General features: G+C 54.3%; 1 protein-coding gene across 1 annotated transcript in view; it reads right to left on the reverse strand.

Moving 5' to 3' along the window:
• NFATC1 (nuclear factor of activated T cells 1) overlaps positions 1-19,420 on the reverse strand; it is a 73,063-nt gene that overhangs the window by 8,043 nt on the left and 45,600 nt on the right. Inside the window, exons 7-8 of the mRNA XM_042782602.1 lie at positions 13,119-13,174; positions 11,360-11,492 (exon numbers count right to left, since the gene is read on the reverse strand). Coding sequence (XP_042638536.1) covers positions 11,360-11,492; positions 13,119-13,174 — 189 coding nt within the window. The remainder of the gene's footprint in view (positions 1-11,359; positions 11,493-13,118; positions 13,175-19,420) is intronic.

Consider the following 19,420-nt stretch of genomic DNA (forward strand, 5'->3'; position numbering starts at 1 on the left):
ACCCATGTAGATCCACATATAGGGGCTGTAACTATAGAGATGATAGTGTAGATACGGCCATGGATACAGACACGGGTGTAGGTGTGGCTATCCCATGGATACCCATGTAGATCCACATATAGGGGCTGTGACTATAGAGGTAACAGTGTAGATACGGCCACGGATACAGACACGGGTGTAGGTGTGGCTATCCCACGGACACCCATGTAGATCCACATCTAGGGGCTGTGAATATGGAGATGACAGTGTTGATGCGACCGTGGCTATCCCACAGATATCCACGTGCATCCAGCTATGGAAGTGTGAATATATAAAGGTCTGATGTGGATACAGGGGAAGTGTGTGTGGAGAGGTGGGAGGAGTACAGACACAGAGCTACCTGTAGATACCAGATTTAGAGGTGGATGTACACGGATATACAGGTGACAGATGTATAGAGATATGTAACATATCCATGAACATATATGTGCATATAGATACAGCTGGAGAACCTGCAGGTGCAAACAGTTAACACAGTTGCTTACCCCAAGGTTGGAGGTTCGACTCTACCCACAGGTGGCCTGGAAGAAAGGCCTGGTGATCTACTTCCAAAAGATTGGCCGCCAAAAACCCTAGGGTGCCTGGCTCTACTCCGGCGCAGTGGGGTTGCTGTGTGCCAACTCTGTGACCACTCCCTTGTAGGCACAGATGCAGAATTTGGATGTGGACAGAAAGGGCTATAGTGATGACTTGCATGTGTACGGGTGTGGGTATCAATGTATCGGGAGATAAGACAGATACTTCCTACGGTGAATGCCGCCACCTCCTAGTCTAACCCGAGGGAGGAACTGCCTCTGTCTCATTCTGAGGTCTCTCCTCCTCCCCAGAGACACTCTGCCTGGGCAGAGTCCTGCCCTCCGCTCCCTAGCCTGGCGTCTGAGGGGTGGTGCTCCCCACAACCAGCTGTGCAGTGTTGGCTCAGAGGGACTCTGGTCTCGGGGCACAGTGGACGAGCCTGGGGTGCAGGGAGCTTCAACTCCTACACCACGGCCCCTCCCCAGACAGTCCGAGCTGGCTGCCTCCACAGCCCCGCCCCTGACAGAGGGTGCGGTCCGGGACAACCCACTTGAAGAGGGAGCTGCTTGGCACGGTATGTTTCCACGCAGCACCGACAGTGGGGGGACCCAGACCAGCCGGCTACAGCTCTGGAGAGTGAGTAGACAAGGAAGTGCCTCTGCTAGGCCCGTCCCTGGATCGACGTGCCACCCAGCAAACAGGAACGCACAAACCTAGCCTGAGGGAGCTGAGCTCCAGCCCCGCGAGCCTACGCCACCACCAAGAGACCTGAGTACTGCCAAGCTGCGTCCCCACTGCCCGTGTGTCCACAGGACACCCTCCTGTAACTCACACAAGGAGACCCCTCCTGGTTTCCGTTAGTAGGGGACAGACAGAAGGTGCCCTTGCCCATCCTGGGCAGCTGGGCAGCAGGGGGATGGGCTCAGTGCCTGCCCTAAAGCTGCTCACTGTGCATCTGACAGCATAAGCAAGATCTGATCATCTGAGCGTCTCTCACTGGCGGAGATCAGGGCTCATAATGGGATCTGACCCAACAACAGACACAGCATGCAGAAACACCACATGGTCCAAGCGTTGAGTGTGCAACCCAAGTTAGTCCAGAGAGCAGGAGCATGGAGCAATGCCCTTGTGGCCCAGGCCTGGGGGAGGCAGCCGCATCCCCTTGACTCCAGGCGGCCAACATGGATGGCTTCGTTTGTGAGGACGGGCGAATGTCAGTGCTCTGATCCTGAGCCCATGGTTCTCACCCTTCTCCACAGGGCAGAGATCTGTGAGAGCAATCCCGTCCCTCCTCACAGTAGCCACACTGCCATCTTCCCTTGTGGCCACCTCTGCCCCAGCAGGGAGGAGGCCCTGGCGCCTGCCTGCACCTTTGCTGTCTGACAGTGAGACGACTGGGTACAGGTGATGCGTGAGTGCAAACCTACGCCAGTGAACTACTTCCACCCCCTAACTTAGAGCCTCACAGGGCACATGGCTCCTGCAGTCAGGACTGGGGCGAGACGCAAACACAGACAACGTGAGGGGCCCAGTGCCCGTCTCTGGTGAGCCTTCTGATCAGGTGAATCAGAGTATGAATTTCTGCACTCACTGTCTTGGCTAGTGACTTAGTTCCTGTGAGCTCCAGCGTCCTAAGCCATGATAGGGGGCCAACTGTCTACCTTGGGAGCTGTGAGCAAGAAAACTAACTCGAGGAACAGGGCAAGTGCACGGTATCGTCCCTTCGTGTGGCCTTTCACCATCAGGCCCTGCCCCTCTTTCCAAGTGGACACATCAGGATGACCTGGCCAGAAGTCGGAGGGCTAAAAGGGGGGGCTCTCCCAGCTGGCGGCTTGGACAAGCTGGGAGACACCACAGTTTTCTTAATCTATCATAGCATCTCGTCCCACACTGTAAGGGGCGGCGGTGATGTGACTCATGCCAGAATGACCCAAGTACGGGGGTGCTGCCCGCATGTAAGCAATTATGACTCAACCCACCTTGGCCCATCATAGTTGGAGCCCAGTTACTCTGGAGCCAGGTCCACCTGCAGGGGTGCCTCCTGGGAAGAGAAGTGCTTTGTTCAAAGTGTAACCCCCAGAGGCAGGTCAAGCTGCTGTTTCTTGTCAGACATGGAAGCCTGGTTTACCACAGCATAAGCGACTGCAGGGGTGACTCCAGACAGGACTTTGTGAACAGTGAGAAGAGACAGAGCAGTCAGCTGAGCTTGGGGGGCGGGGGAAATGCTGGGAGGCAGCGTCTGCAGGGATGGAGCGAGCCCACACTGTGCGCGAGCCCGCAGAGGAGTGGTCACCCAGGGTCCGGCTGCGTTGCTTCTCCACGCAGTGTTAACAGCATTTACTCTGGAAACCTTCGAAGTTCCTGGGATTCGTGACTGTCTGGGTTCCCTTGGTGTAAATCCTCCAGCTGTGTCAACATCCCACAGGCCTACATTCGGGCTCTGCACTCAGCCCTCACACAGTGAGTCCTATCCGGTAAGCACACACAACTTCCCGTGGGCCTTACATCACCCTGTCTCACAGGACCACAGAGTCCTGGCCCTTGAGCACCCACCACTTCCCGTGGGCCTCACGTCACCCCGTCTCACAGGACCACAGAGTCCCGGCCAGCAAGCACCCACCACTCCCCGTGAGCCTCACATCACCCCGTCTCACAGGACCACGGAGTCCCGGCCAGCAAGCACCCACCACTCCCGTGGGCCTCACGTCACCCCGTCTCACAGGACCACAGAGTCCCGGCCAGCAAGTATCCACCACTCCCCGTAGGCCTCATGTCACCCCGTCTCACAGGACCACAGAATCCTGGCCAGCAAGCACCCACGACTCCCCGTGGGCCTCAAGTCACCCCGTCTCACAGGATCACAGAGTCCCGGCCAGCAAGCACCCACCACTCCCCGTAGGCCTCACGTCACCCTGTCTCCCAGGACCACAGAGTCCCAGCCCCTTCAGTACCTGTGACTCCCTGTGGGTCTCACATCACCCTGTGGGGGGCTGATGTCACCCATCTTAAAGAAAGGGGTTAAAGAGGTGAGCCTTATGGACCGAAGGAGGGAGCCAGGACCAGAGTTCAGTCAAGACATATCTGTGACCAGCAGTGTCATTATCACTGAAGGTGACCTGTGGCCCACAGGAGGGGGTGAGTCAGTCTCTTCCCAAGACAAAGCAAAGTGACAGTGTGATGAGGCTCCAGTGGGTGGATTGCAATTCTGGTCAAAACCCACAGGGAATTAGATCTCATGAAGTACTCTCCACAACTCCACTTTGTGCTCTGGGGAGACTATGAGTTACCCCCTGGGCTGGGTCCTCACCCAGGCAGCTGCAGACGCTCACCTGTGGTTCTGGTCTGAGGTCCAAGGGCTCGGCCACTGGGATGGGGAGGGAGAGTGGGGTGTCGGCAAGAACTGTCTACAGAGGGCACAGAAACAGGATGTGCCCGTCAGAGCGGGCCCATGATAAAGAGTGGACGTCCCCGTTCTGCTCTTCCCACGTTGCCACACCTTCTTGGGTGGTCAGCTCACACCACCTGACTCATGCCTCCTGGTCTGTGGTGGCCGAGGCCTGCCCTCCCCCAGCCCCACGCCGGAGCCACTGTGATCAAGGTAAAGGGTGATCTGAGCATACCCTCAGCCTCGCCCTACCTGGTCACTCACTCAGGGGTCCCCTGGCCACACCTTGCACAGGACCAGGCTCCCCTCACCACTTCCTGCCCTGAGGCCAAATGTTCTGTTCCTTACGCCAGCTCAGCCCCCAGCCCCCCAATCTCTCTGCTCCCTCATTTCCACTGGAATCAGTTCTAAATTCAGACCCAAGAATCCTGTATGTGTGCACGTGTGCATGTGCACACACGTGCCTGTGTGGGTATGTGGATGAGCGTATATGCATATGCATTTCTATGTGCACACATGCACATTTTGGTGCATGCGTGCACATGCATGGGTGTGTATACGTTTCTGTGTGCACACGTGCCCACATGGAGGCATGTATGTGTTCACATGCACACTATGTGTGCATGTGCACTTGTGCATGTGTGCGTGCACACATTTGTACATGTGTGCTTGTGTGTGGGTACACATGTGTGCGTGTGGTATTATAAGTGGATGTCTACACTACGTGAACTTTTTAATTCTTCTTTAACACCCTTCTGACACCATGGGAAGTTCCCACCTCTAATTCTAGATCTGTGCTGATAGGATCCTTGGACAGCCAGTCAGAGACACGTGGCCCCAGCATGCATGTTAGCCTGAGGGACTCAATTCGTGGAGGGGTCAACATGGGGAAAGCATGTTTATAGTCTGCAAAAGGAAACTGCCTGAAGTAGGGTCGCTCACATGCACACTACCCCTCTTGAGCCGTGGGGAATGTGGTGTCCGGTTCCATGCATGGCTGAGCTGAGCCCTTCCCACCTTCCCAGAGCCCTAGGGACCGGCGGCACAGCTCACCGCTGAGCTGACCCTCTTCATCACAACACAAATGTGGGTGAAAACCACCCACTACCGAGGAGGGCCAGGTGAAGGGACATGAGACAGCTCGCCATGGGCTTGGGGACCTGGGTGGGGTCACACAGCCGAGCTGGCTGGAGAGGGAACTCTCAGCTGCCACAGGGACCCCCGTACACAGAGAGGTCCTGCCAGGCTCCACCAGTCCCCCAGCAGAATTAAGGGCTCTGAGCATGATGGAGGTATCTTGAAGACTGGACCTTCTCCCTTCATCTCCCAGTAAACAACCAGCTGCTGTGCAGTGGCCTCCACCTCGTGGTGACCTGTGCATCCGAGGAGAACTGGACTCCTTAGGGCTCTCACTGGCTGATTTTTCAAAAGTAGGTAAGGAGGACTTCCTAGCCATCTTAGTCTGGAAGCCCCACTGAAACCCGTTCAGCATCCCAGCAGCACCCAGCTTCTGCGGACACATGGGTGGTGGCAGCACCTAAAGTGCACTGGCTGGAATCAAACCCAGGTCCTCTGGGAGGCAGACCTGATTCTACCCGAGCCACCACCGCCACCCTTTTTGCACTGTTCCCAGGGAACCTGACTTGCCTTCAGAGGGAGGATCGGGAAGGCTGGAGGTCTGTGGGTCAGAAGTGTCAGCGTAATCTTCATTTGAGATTAGCTGGTCTTGAAATGGGGCAAACTCAGCCCTTCTGTGCACAGGAGTTAAACATTAGGACAGAAACCTCACTCTGAATAGCACTTCCCTCCCCTGGCTTAGGGACTCGTCCCCTCCTGTGTGGGGTAGAGATGGCAGAATCTACCTGGGGGGGACCAGGGGTAGGGTGACATGCTGGATTACGGGCACACTTTATCAGTGTGACGAAGCACTAAGTGGAGGCTGGCAGGGCCAACACGGACACCTTCCTCAGAAGGTCTCAGTCATGGGCTGCGCCCCATCCTGCGTACAAAGATGCCCCCTCTAGACAGAGGGCTTGCCCCACACAGTGGAGGCCACTGTCAAAGCAAAGACACCCTGTCTTTGACACACACCTCACACGATACCACACGAGGACCAGGAAATGACGATTTTAATTGGCAGAGAAGACAGGGTGGGGGCAAGCTGGAGACACGCCCCTACACGACCCCCACCGGCCTTCTGGAAAGAAACATGTTCCCACTGTCCTAGCTGCTTGCCCTGAGCTAACGATTAATGTCAGTGCTTCATGTACTTTATCTGCAAAAGGAGTATATATGTGTGACTGCTGAGTGTGTGACGGCCCCCACACTGACCCAGTGCAGGTCTGAGGGGTGGGGATGGGCAGGTAGGGATGGGAACCCACCCAAGAAGGAAGTGCCCCACAGAGCTCTCGTACGCGACCCAAATCACTCTGGTGTTTCATTACAACAGAGAACGACAACGATTCAGAGCCGTTCTCAAGCATGTCTGCTGCTTTAATGAAGATGAAGTGGGAATTACACTCTTGGTGCAGTGAGCTTGGGAATAAGCCCACACTCGCTGGGAGAGTCCCCGTGCCTGCTGCGTTCAGGGCACTGGGGCCGCACGGCCCGGGCGTGCAGCTTTCCATTCCACCCACACACAACGGTGACAGGTGTGTCTCGGGGCCTTGACCAGCAGCAGCTCCCCAAGTGTGACCTCTATGAGGCACATGCAGGGCACGGTTTCCTCACAGGCCGGGCTCATCACATGCTCATCATGTCAGGAGCCACATTCTGGAATCACAAGGAGACAAAGACACGGACGCAGCAGCCACACGACCCTGCTGAGCGCTGTTGTCTAGGTGATGTCGGTGAAGACAACCCCCTCCAGCCTCCAGCCCCTGTGGCCTGGCATCCGGGAGCCCCATCCTGTGGGAGAACGGCCCCTTCTCCCTCAGCTCCCCACCGAGCACTCTCAGCTGGCTGGCTCCCAGGTTGACCAGCTGCCCCAGGTCTCTGCTTGGTGCCATTCTGGGCTCTTATGCTGATGTTCTCGGTTGTGGGCTTAGAAACATGCACCAGGTAACACTGGACTCTATGTCCTGTTTCCACCCCCTCAGGGAGAAGCGTGACGTCAGCCTTCACTTACGACCACAGCATGGATTCAAGAGCAGTTTCTTCCACTGACACCGAGAAGGGCAAGACGAGCAGAACCAGCGGGTGCTTCCGTCTCTTTCCATGGGGTTTGCTCCCCCGACTTGCTAACACTGGGCCCGCACAGCCCCAGTTTCCCACCGGCCTGATCGAGCCAGAGAGAACGTTCATTTTGGGTGGATCTGTGTCCTGGCCCAACAGCCACGATTAAGTCAATCAGCCGGCTAGCAGACAGCCAAAGACCAGGCGTGGGTTTGTGGCCAGGCGGGGCCCACCTCAGACAAGGGCAGGTGCATGGGCAGGCACTCAGAAGCAATGTGTCTTCACACAGTGGAGTCCAGGACCGAGGCAGGTCTACCTGGCCACGTTCTCCCAGAAGGGGCAGGGGAGTCAGGTGCAGCCAGAACACATCCAAGAAGCTTCGTAAACCCAAAAGATTAACCTGAATTTCAAAGGCTCCCACGCTTCATTGTCACTTATCTTCTCACCTTAAAGAAATACTGACTCTGCTGCTTGCTTTGACCTTCTCAACCCTGTAATCTCTCTCTCACAGGGGTCACCCCTCCAGCCCCCAATACAAGGGGTGGCTCAAAAGGGCTCTGGCTGGACACCCGTGCCAAGACCACTGCCCAGACTGCCCACTCCTCTCTCGCCTTGATCTCGACGACAGATGCTCCTGGCAGTCTGCTCACAGTAGGTGCCAGGGCATCATACAGCATCCATCACACACCAGGAAGCCACAGCACCATCCCCTTGAACGGCAGACCTGGGCACAGGTCTACAAAGCAGCAACAGCCTGCAGGTGCTTCCTGACTGGGCAGTGAGTGTCTCGCATCCCGTGTGACTGAACCAAGGGCAGCTGCTCTGTGTCCGAGACCTCCCCCAGGGCTTCTGGAAGGGGCAAGGCAAGAAGCTGGCTCTGTACCTCCTTTCACAATGACACTCTTCCCAGTCCACCCCCTGGCCAGCCTCCAGCAAGGCCCAAGCCAACCAGATCATCCTCCCAGGCCCTTCACGGAGCCACGAGCCATGACACGACAGCCATGAAGCCCCGCCTCTCAGCTGCTGTCCTCTTGTGTCCAGTCTGACCACGGGGATGGGGAGGTGGGCAGGGGAGGAAGCTGAGGTGGGGGCAGAGAAGAAAGGGGGCCACCACCGTGGGCTCCTGTCCCAATACTGAGACACGGGCCCAGCTCAGGCAGGGGAGTGTCATGTGCACATCAGTGGTTTGGGGAGGAATGGCTTCCCAGGGGCCCTGTTCTTAGCGTCGCATCTTTGGGGAACAGTGCCTTGCCGGACACAGAGAGAGGAAGTTATGTGGTTACGTTACGTTTGGTGATACCTAATTCTGAGGAAAATCTAAAATGGTATATAATTTCCCATAACCAAACATGAGAATGAATTTCATGGGTGGGGTTGAATGGGTTTATTTCCATTATACTGTACATTTTAACAGCGCATTTTAGGACCTTAAGAAGATTTGCCTGCCTAAATAAGTAAATTAAAAATTACCAGGTTAGCTTCTGCCTGGCTTGAGAGCAGACATGTTTGTGTGGATGAACATGAAATTCTCACGCACAGCAGAACCCTATGGGGAACGTTAGCAGGCTCATGGCTCGGGTTTCAGAAAAAAGCCCTGTAAAGGTGTTGGCGCCCCCCTTAGCGCTCCCACAGTGCAGCCGCCTGTGCGTCTGTGGGCCTGGCCCTTCTGTCTGCCCTGCTGTCTTCAGAAACTGCAGTTGGCAATTCTGCCTGAGGTGATGGGCCTGCCTCATGGAAGATGCATGTGCTAGAGTGCCAAGGCAGGCACACTGGCTGTCACACAGGTCTGTGCAGACACCGTCACCAGTGGCTGAGGGGCCATCTAGTACAGGACCTCGGCGCCAAATCTGGGGAAAACACTAGTGCAAAACTGGATGCCTGGCCGCCGTCATCTCCTGCACTCATTGACTTAAATGTGCGAAAACCACAGGCACTGGTGGCTGCTCCGGCCAGGCCGAGGCCAGGTCACTTGTGTTTCCAGGACTGATGCGGGGCTGGGAAGTGTCCATGCAGAGGAAGGCCAGGCCAGGGAGCTCCTGGGCACAGGGTGGGCATGGCTTCAGGCGGTGAGAGGAGAGAAGTGGTGGAAAGTGAGGATGAGAGAGTGGCCAGGGCCAGGCACACGGCACCCTGGGGCCCCCAGGCCAAGCACGGGGCCTGTAGCTACCCTGAGAGCGGTCCAGCTGTCCACGTCAGGTAAGGCTCCACGCTGGGCAGGACAGGTGTGAGGGCCAAGCCAGGTCCAGGTGAGACACTGACAGGAAGCAGGGCCGGGCAGGGGCAGACGTGCTCAGAGTTAGAATGCGCAGCCACTGGGACCACAGCTGGCTGTGGAGGGCGAGGGGGTGAAGGTCTGTGGCCAGACGCCAGGTGGTGGCCTCAACTGAGGGGGATGGAGTGGTGCAAGCGTGTTGCTAGACACCGGGCGGTGGCCTCAACCAGGGGCGGGTGAGGGAAATCGTGTGGCTGGACGGTGGTGGTGACCTCAACTGAGGTGAAGGCACACAGCTGGACATGGGGCAGTGGCCTCAGTTAGGGAAGTGCTGTGGGCTCGAGCTGCCCGGCCTTACAGTCCCCCCGATGCCCTGCTGGAGCCTCAGTTTCCTCAGCTGTGAGCAGGGCGTACGTGTCATCCTCCTGGGCCCCTCCACTTCCCTCACCATGTGCGGCCGTGTGAAAACACACAGCCATGTACACTTGTCTTAGAAGATGCAAAACGCCAAGTCAACAAGGAAAAAAGCGTGCATCTTGTTTTCTACACAGCTTTAGAAAGTGGTCTCTAAGGCCTCACTTCTCTTTAAAACGTTCCGTGTTTTGTCAACCATGCTTGAAGCTTAATTAGAACAATCGTTACATTTTCCAGAAAAAGCTATTTCTTTCATAAGATGTGTTGAAACTTTTAGTCCAAGAAAAGCATGCATGATACAGAGCCCAGAAGTCACAAAGGGTCACAGACCTCGAGGACGGCTCCCACCTGGGGCCCGACTGAGTGGACGCCTATGTGCATCTGTCTAGAACTCACTGTGCACACCCTCCCTGGATTTGGCAACTTTATAACCAAATCACAGACTCTGAATCCCCAGAGGCACCACCAGACCTGCCTGGGAAGCCCTCACTGCTTCCCAGCGTATCAGCATGGATAGCCTAGGGCGTTCTTACCGTCTTGTCCATGGCAAGTGCTATTTCATGTTTAAAGCTGACTGAAGCTTTCAGAAAAATTCTTGATTCTTACCAAAGTAACAACACAGCTGCTTCTGCGATTTTGTTTAGTGTATACAGTGAAACCTGGGAGAGCAGGACTTGATGGGATTGCCTTGTTTATCCAGTTCTCTCAAGTTTTCCCGCTTTTGGCAGGGTACAGTCTCATCCCTTTTCCCTCTCTCTCCATTGTGTTGTTGTTGTTGTTGTTATGTGCCATCGAGTTGGACCCAACTCATAGCGACCCCTCCTTGAGTCTCCGAGGCAGTATCACTACGGAAGTAGACTGCCCCATCTTCCTTCCGAGGAGTGGCTGGTCAGTTTGAACCGCCAGCCTTCTGGTTAGCAGTCAAGTGCCTTAGGCACTGCGCTACCAGAGCTCCCTCTCTCTCTCCATTAGCGGAATGTATTTGCAGTTTCCTTCTCTGACAGGTTTCCATCTTGCACGGGTTCCGGCTTTTGCAGGTTTTACTGTATTTTCCCTCTGACAGTAAGGCTGGAAGGTGGCTGAAATGACTGACCCAGACTCCCAGTAAGTCCCATCCCCTGAGATCAAGGTCCCAGCTGCCAGGACCCTGGGGAACACCTCCCTCCTCTCCCAGTTTAGGGGTGAGAAAACAAACAATGGTTTTCTTTAAGAAAACATCCTAAAAGATAGACGAGCTCACTGGTTCTCTTCAAGGCACCACCCCCTCACCATCACTGAGATGTGAGAGAGGGTGTCTAAAGGAGGAAGCTTCCGGCTGTATGAAGAGACTGTGGGGAGCCCCTGTCACAGAGAGGGAGCTATCCGACGAGCAGCGCTCCGTGGCATGCTAGCACAAGCACAGAAATGGTCCCTGTCCACTGATGGCCGCCTGAGGCGCCAGCCTTCGGGCGTAATAGCAAGGGTTTCTATCTAAGGCACCTGCGAAACCATGACGGAGTAGCAGTTCCCACATGCAGTACAAGCATGTCCGTGTACATCACTGGCATGTTTCTGCATCTGTCAGAAAAAGCACCCCATCCTCTCACTGTCAGTGGTTAAGCTTAGAAAGACGGTGTTACCATTTGCAGGAAGGTAGGTGAAGTGCTGGTACTGACTCCTCTTCCGCTTCCCGTTGCAGACATAGAAGCTGACCTGCACTGGGCTGGTGATCCTCTGGTTACGGAACGGGGGGATCTCAACCACCAGCGAGTTCTGAGAGAGATGGAAACAGAGGGGACGTTAGCGCCTCAGGTGGTGGCAGGTGTGCGCTCGGTGCTGGCTCATGTGCATGCACACACAGGCGCACGGCCTCTCTCACACCAGCTGGCACAGGCAGCAGTGCTCGGAGAGCGCACATCCACATGGACGCTCACACATCTGAGATTCTCACACGAGCAAGTGTGTGCAGGCGGGCACAGCAGGCAGTCCCTGTGGGGAGGGGCATGGGACCAGGTGCGGTCCACCTACGATGCAGCCTTCAGTGAAGCCAGGGTACCCAGGCTGGACTAGGACACCACATTCCTAGTGTCCTCTGGGTGAGGCTGCCCAGGACACCTGTGTGGTAACAGCTCCTCAGAAGGCCTGAACTGCCTGCTCCAAGACTAAAGCACACCACCATTTGCCAACCTGTTAGTGGAGATGCCTCTCACGTAGCAAGTGCCTGTCTGGGTAACAGGCCACACAGAGGGCAGCAGAGGGCTTCCTGGAGGTGTGCCCAGGGCAGCAGGGGGCACCTGCTCTGAGGCAGCTTCCCTGCCTCCCCAAGACCTGACCTGATTCACTAGAGGATTCCCGCCTGGATCTCTGGGGAAACCTCTATGAATATGGCCAAAACACACAAGGCACAGATGCCTACAATCGCTCAAGTTGAAGGAAACGAGACCATCGACCCTCAACAGATGTAGGGGTGTGGCAGCTGCCCAGGAGCAGTAGAGCTGGTTGGTGAAATTAGCCAGAAATGGAAGGACCGATACTGGGTGACCCCACTTCCACAGCATGGCTGGATCGGACAATGTGTAGACACCAATGTGTATCAGGGTTAGACAAGGGGCCTCACAGAGACATTTCTACATGCCAGAATGTGCTAGTTCTTAATGCCAGACAGTGTCGGCGTGGTGTGTTTCCACCTGGTCTCACAAAGACTTTGAAATCACAAACAATAAGAAAAGCTCAGTAAATCAGTGCCTGCTGTGGTAAAAACAAGTCCACAGCCCATGTTCTCCTCGGGTGAGACACACCAGGGTTCTGGTCTACCATCACTGCGTGAAACGGTGCCTGCTGTGGTCTGTGTGGAATCTGCTGACCAGCTCCTCGTGCAGGACACAGAAGGCCTTCACGTGGTGACACTTCCACCTGGGGCCATGTGGTGACTGGTTTGTTTGCTTTGTGTCTCAGCACCTTTTGGGTAAGAAGGCCCCATTCAGCTTGTCCTCTCCTGTGGTCCCTGTCACTGCCCTGAGCCCTCACACTGGTGGTGGCTGGGTGCCGTCAAGTCGATGGTGACTCAGTGGTTCCACGTGAGATTTGAGCTGCTCCCTGGGGTTTCCTACACTGATCCATACACATCGTCAGGTGTTTCTCCCCTGGAGTCACTAGCAACTTTTCAGTTAGCTGCCGAGTGCCCAGCCATTGTGCTACCAGGGCTCCTCAGTCCTCAGACTAGTTGCTATCATTGTGGCAACTGCTTTGGGAAGAATGTTACAATCGCTTTTACCACCAGCTCTATTATTGTATCTGTTGTTTTTGTTAGTCTGTTCCTTTAACCAGCAAGAACGCTTGGGCCCCCTGGTCCCTGAGAGCACACAACATCATGGTGTGGCCATGGGCAGCAATACTCACTGGCTTGCACATTTCTCTGTCAGTTTTCGCTTCCATTTCCCAGACGTGGTGACCATCTAGAAGAAACAGGTGATAAGAAAATCTATTAAAGTGGGATGATGAAACATGCCATCCCCAAAATCTTATCTCTCGATCCAGGCAAAAGGAGGCTCAGAGAGGTGAGACAACACCTAAGGAAGAGAGCCCAACCCTGACCAGGTCTGGCTTCCGGGAAGGCTGGCCCTGCCCAGGTGTCACATGAGCAGAGGGTAGCCCTGTGTCTGCCACGCTCATGGTGAACACAAGGTTGGGAGCCACGCAGCCCCCCTGGCAGCACCCACAGAGTATCCTCAGAAAGCCAGCTCCCCTGTGCTCACTAGCAGCTCACCACTGCCAATGTCCACCCTGAGGGATTTCTTCACCCCAGTCTTTTTAAGGGCACACACACAAGAATGTCATCCGCTGGGTGGTGTGTGAAGCGAGCCAGGCTTCCTTGTCTGCAGAAAGCTGGACGCAGCCTCCAGGGCCCAGGAGGAGGTGCTGCTGCACAGCTCGAAGGCATGGGCAAAGGGGCGTTTTCATCATGACTCCTGGCCCTCACTGGCCCCAGGGCCATGCTGCCCACAGAGGCACGGCCAGAGGAAATAAGCGTCACTTCTTTGACTGTTTCTTGCCACATCAGGACACATAAATGCAAAACATAAGGTATTTTTAACTTTACCCCAGCGGCCGTTTGCATGTTTAAAAAAAGGCCCATGAAAGGAGCCTTGTTCCCAGCACTGCACGAGCGGGTGGCAGGACAGGGCTGCTCAAAGGTTGGCCACTGCCAGTGCTGAGAAGTCCCCTGACGGGCACGCTGCCTGAGGCCCAGCTGTGGGAAAACACTTGGAATCCAGAGATGCTCACTACTTATGGAGGCCTCGTCCCATCTTTATTTTCTCCGAGTGAAGTCAGCTCCTGAAAGCACAGGTCACACCCTTAGACTTGGCTTTGGCTGTTTCCACAGAGGAGGGTATGCACCTGTCACAGACATGAGGATGCCCACCTGGAGGTGGGGGGCAGAGCCATGCCCACAGTGAGGGGTGGGGGGTGGCACAAGACCCACGTCCCAGCACACACTGTCCACCTAAGAGCCCCTCGGATAGAATCCAACAGGGACCAGACCCACCTCCCCTCTAGGAAAAAGGGTCGGGAAATTGTGACCAGCCTCACTGCTCTGAAAGGCACCCAGAGTTTCACAGAGCAGTAAAGTCCCTGGAAGGGGCGAGCCCTGGGATGCAGAAAAAATGGGGTTCCTAACCCCAGCAGGGACTGAGGTGAGGCAGCACCTGCCTTGGCTGGGGGGGGGGGTCAGAACCCTGGGTCCTCCTGCTTAACTAACACCCCAGTGGACCCTCAAACGTTCCCTCTAAGGACCACCTTTCCCACCTGCTAAATGGACCCACTTTCTTGCTGCCTTCTGAAAAACTGTGGAGCTTTCATTCTGACAAAGCTCATCTCCCAGTCCAGCCCCCCTGGCTGTGAGGACCTCAGGCTTGCACACAGCTGGCTGTGCTGGTCTCTACCCTCAGCAGAAGTGCTAAGAGGCCTGGTTCAAGGCTCACCCAGAGGGCCCTGCAAGCACCCAGGTCTGTTGTCAGAAAGGAGCTTTGGAAAGGGAGACCCGCAGGGACGGGGTTCACGGCACTCAGCCTACCCACTGTGGGAGACGCATAGGAGACAGACGTGCACACCAGCATGCGGCCTGGTCCTCTCTGTGAGGGACCCCTGGCAACCCTGACCCCCGTATCTACGTTGCAGGCTTATGCAGCACAATTACGTGAAAGGGGAGGACAGAGCCATTTGTGGGGACCTATCTGTGAGGAAATGTGCCCACAGAGGGGTGAGGTATTTTCACTGCAAAGCCCAAAGGGTCCTGGCGGTCATGGACCATAGACATTTCCATAGTGAGCAGGCCATGTCTGCCCGGTAGCTGGCTACCGACAACTTCCACCTCCAACTTGCCAACAGCACAAGTTACAGATGCACTGCCACCATGTTCAAGGAGCCGGGCTGCCTGCTGTGTTCTTGCTGGTTCCAGAGCCCCAGAATGGAGGCGCATTGCTTCCGGTCATGCTCTACTGGGACAAGAGCACCCTGCTGCTGCCTCAGCATGTGATGGGCTCTGGCAGTATGCGGCCTCTGCTTGGGTTTCCACCAGCAGCACAGTGCTAGCGACCGGCACGGAGCTGAGAGAAGCCGCTGGGGCCCCAGGAGCCAGCCGGCCAGGAAGGGCGGTGGCTGAATAGGCCTGTGTGCTTGGCCTTATCGGTGCTGGCCTCCTCAGTAGGAAACTGGGCAGCGGCCAGAATAAAAATATTCTCCATCATTAGGGAATTCCCTGTGGCTGAGTCACAGGCCAGGCTTCCCCACCACACCCAGCGAGCAGGTTTCCAGGGCGACAGGGCCAGGGCCTGCTCCAACACCCACACGCAAGAGGCGTCCTGAAAGCCACTTAGTCCCAGTGCCTCCGGCTGAGCTCCCCTCCTTGGGCGCCAGCTGTATTCTCAGACGACGTGGGCCCGACAGGGCGTCCGGGCACCACAGAATAAACTCCTAACACAACTCTGTGCGGCCGCCGGCATGAACACAGAGCCACTCAAGTGGTTTTACGGTCACACCCAAAACACCGCAGCACGCAGACCAGGTATCCTAAATGGAAGGGTGCCCGGCCTGGCCACCCTCCGGCTCCCTCTGGCCCCACTCTGGCCCACCCAGCACCGTGTCCCGCCTCGGACCCTCCTGTTGATGGGAGGCGGGTCATCTGCACTTGTTCAGCTCAGTGGAGACAGGACGAGCTCATGGCCACACCCGTGCCCCTTCTCCTTGGCTTTGTTCTGTTTGCTTCAGTAGAGCATGTTTATCCACAGCACGCGTGGAGTGCCTACCCTGAGTCTAGCACTCGAGGAAGACCGTGGGCAGCACAGGCATAGGCCTTGTCCTCCTGACCTGCGACCAGGAAGTCAGACTGTTACGCTATCACTGTGTGAACGACCCCATGGGGTTGTGCAGAGCACTGGGGGCCTGCTGGGGTCAGGAGACCACGACTCTCCCACTCTCAGACCTCCCTCTTCACCTGTCGGACAATCCATGAGCGTTACTGTGGACTCAGCTTTGACCTCCTCCCCGTCATCCTCACGCCCCGCCCCCCATGCCAAACCTCCCAGCACAGTCTCACGACCTGCTGTTGTTGTTAGGGGCCATCGAGTGGGCCCCGACTCAAAGACCTGGAATACTGTCTCCTCCGACCAGTCTTGCTTTCCTAAGCAAGAAAGCCTACAGTGAAAAAGAAATTACCCAGCTGCTGGGGAAAACAGTCTCTTGGTTCCTGAAAAATTCAGAATAGAGTTGGCGTACCACTGTTAGTGCCACAGAGTTCACTCTGACCCATAGCGACCCTGTGTACAACAGAATCAAACCCTGCCCAGTCCTATGCCATTCTCACAATCACTGCCATGTGGAAGTCCATTATCGTAGCTACGGTGAGACCGTGTCACTGAGGGTCTTCCTCTTTCTCAGTGACCCCCCACTTTACCAAGCATCATATCCTTCTCCTGACAACATGTCCTAAGTACGAGACGGTCTCACCGTCTTTGCTTCCAAGGAGCACTCGGCTGTATTTCTTACAAGACAGACTTGTTCTTTCTTCTGGCAGCCCATGGCATATTCGCTACTCTTTGCCAATACCATAATTCAAAGGCATCGATTTTTCTTCACTCTTCTTTAATCACTGTCCAGATCTCACGTGCATCTGAGATGACTGAACGTACCACGACTTGGGTCAGGCGCACCTTAGTCCTCAAGGTGCCATCCTTGCTCTTTATTAACCAGGTCTTTATAGCAGATTTGCCCAAAGCAGTAAGTTGTTTGACTTCTTGACTGCTGCTTTCCTGGGTGCTGACTGTGAATACAAGTGAAATGAAAACCTTGACAACTTCAATCTTTTCTCCATTTATCATGATGTTGCTTATTGGTCCAGTTTATTTTCTTTTTGTTGAGGTAATCTATACTGTAGTCTTTGATCTTCATCAGTAAAAGTTTCAAGTCCTCTTCACTTTCAGCCACCAAGGTTGTGTCGTCTGCATATCACAGGTTGTTAATGAGTCTTCCTCCAATCCTGATGCTGCATTCTTCTTCATATAGTCCAGCTTCTCGGATTATTTGCTCCACATACAGACTGAATAGGTGTGGTGAATAGAATTAGCATATGACCCAATACAAACCCAAGAGGAATGAAAGCAAGGACTCAAACAGAAACCTGTGCACCAGTGTTCACTGCACCACTACATTTAATGGCCCAAAGGTGGAAACAACCCAAGCGCACAGTGGATAAGGACAAATACATAAACACAATGCTGTGTATGAACACAATGGCTATTACTCAGCCATAAAGTGGCTCTCACAGGGAGCTTATGGGGCAGGACCCGGAGCCAGCCCAGCTCCCAGCTGACCCGCGAATCCCGCACGCGAGGGGTGACTGCTGGCGAGACTGGAGAACCACCCGGCTGAGCCCTTCCCTGACTACAGAGCTGTGTGTACGTGGCATGGATGTCACTTCATCCACAGTGCGCTGGTGAGTGTGGTTTGCTGCAACAGAAACCAAAGCAGGTTCATTCATACTGAAAAAAAAAAATAATAAAATAAGCAGACAAACAGGTCACTTTGCAGAAAGGAGCCATATTCAACTGTATCGTTAAGTGGCTGATGCTCAGTGTGACCACATCTCAAAACCCTTCACCTTCTCTGTGGCTCAGGTCAAGAAGAATGATACAACATCCAGGCTATGATCTAAAAACCAGACACAACAGGTGTTGGTGACGTTGTAGAGAAAATGGAATGCTCCTCCACTGCTGGTGAGGACAAAAATGACACAGCCACTGTGGAAAACAGTTTGGCGGTTCCTCACAAAGTTAAAGACAGAATTACTGTATGGCCCAGTGATTCCACTTCTAGGTATAGACCCAAAGAATTGGCAGCAGAAACATCTATACCAGTGTTTATTGCACCACCATCCACAATAGGCAAAAGGTGGAAATAGTCTAAATGCCTATCAACAGATGAACAGACCACAACAACACGCAGGCTGTCAGTACAGTGGAATGTTACTCAGCCGTAAAGAGACACAGTCTTGACATGCACTACATTATGTAGGGAAATACTGAAAACATTATGCTGAGTAAAATCAGTCAGTCACAAAAGGAGAAGTACCGTATGATTCCACTTCATGAATTATCCAAACCCATTACCATTGAGTTGATTCTGACTCATAATCACCCCACAGGGCAGAGAAGAACTGCCACATAGGGTTTCCAAGCTACACATTTTTAAAGAAGTAGACTGCCACATCTTTCTCCCACAGAGTGGCTGGTGGGTTCAAACCTTTGAACTTGCAGTTAGCAGCTCAGGGCTTAAACCACTGAACCACCAGGTCTCCTTATGAAATACCTAGAGTAGGCAAATGAGACCAGTTAACTAGGGTTCCCAGAGACGAGCAGGAGAGGAGGAAAGGCAAAGGGCATTCACTACTTAGGGGACACTGAGCTTCTGTTGATGGTGGCGGAAAGATGTGGCAACAGATGGTGGTGATGGCTGACCAACATGATGAACTCAGGGGTGACATGTAAGAATGTTGGAATGGCTGATGTTTTGATACATATATATTTACCACAATTAAAAGTCTTCGTACTTTTGAAGTACTGTATGAGCCCGTTACTGTAAAAAGACAGAGAAGGATTTGCTTGGAAAAGGGAACTCACCTAGTAGGTTACCGGGATGGAGAGGGAAGGAGAGGGATTGATTTTGGGCGAGTTGGGGCTTACACACTGACATAAGTAGGGGGAGGGATATACGGGGAGGATATATGACCACCATAATGAAATTGGGAAATGAGAGGACACCAAACTGTGCACATTATAAGAGATAGATGCCAGATGCTAAAACCAAGCAATGTGTCCACAATACCACGTTGCCATTAACACCAAACACATAAACACCAAATACATAAACACATAAACACCAAACACATTAACACCAAACACATAAACACCTGAGATGATCAGACAGGGGTCAGTGCACAGAGGTATAGTCTAGACCAAGGATAGATAGCCGGCATGCCGGGAATGACAGTTTGAAAAGGAATGGCGTGGCATTCATCATCACAAAGGAGGTTTCAAGATCTGTCCTGAAATACAATGTTGTCAGTGACAGGATAATATCCATACGCCTACAAGGAAGACCCGTTAATATGACTGTTATTCAAATTTATGCCCCAACCACCAAAGCCA

The sequence above is a fragment of the Orycteropus afer genome, unplaced genomic scaffold, assembly GCF_000298275.1.
Source record: "Orycteropus afer afer isolate SDZICR_OR568_19922 unplaced genomic scaffold, OryAfe1.0 scaffold00385, whole genome shotgun sequence".
Lineage (NCBI taxonomy): Eukaryota > Metazoa > Chordata > Mammalia > Tubulidentata > Orycteropodidae > Orycteropus > Orycteropus afer.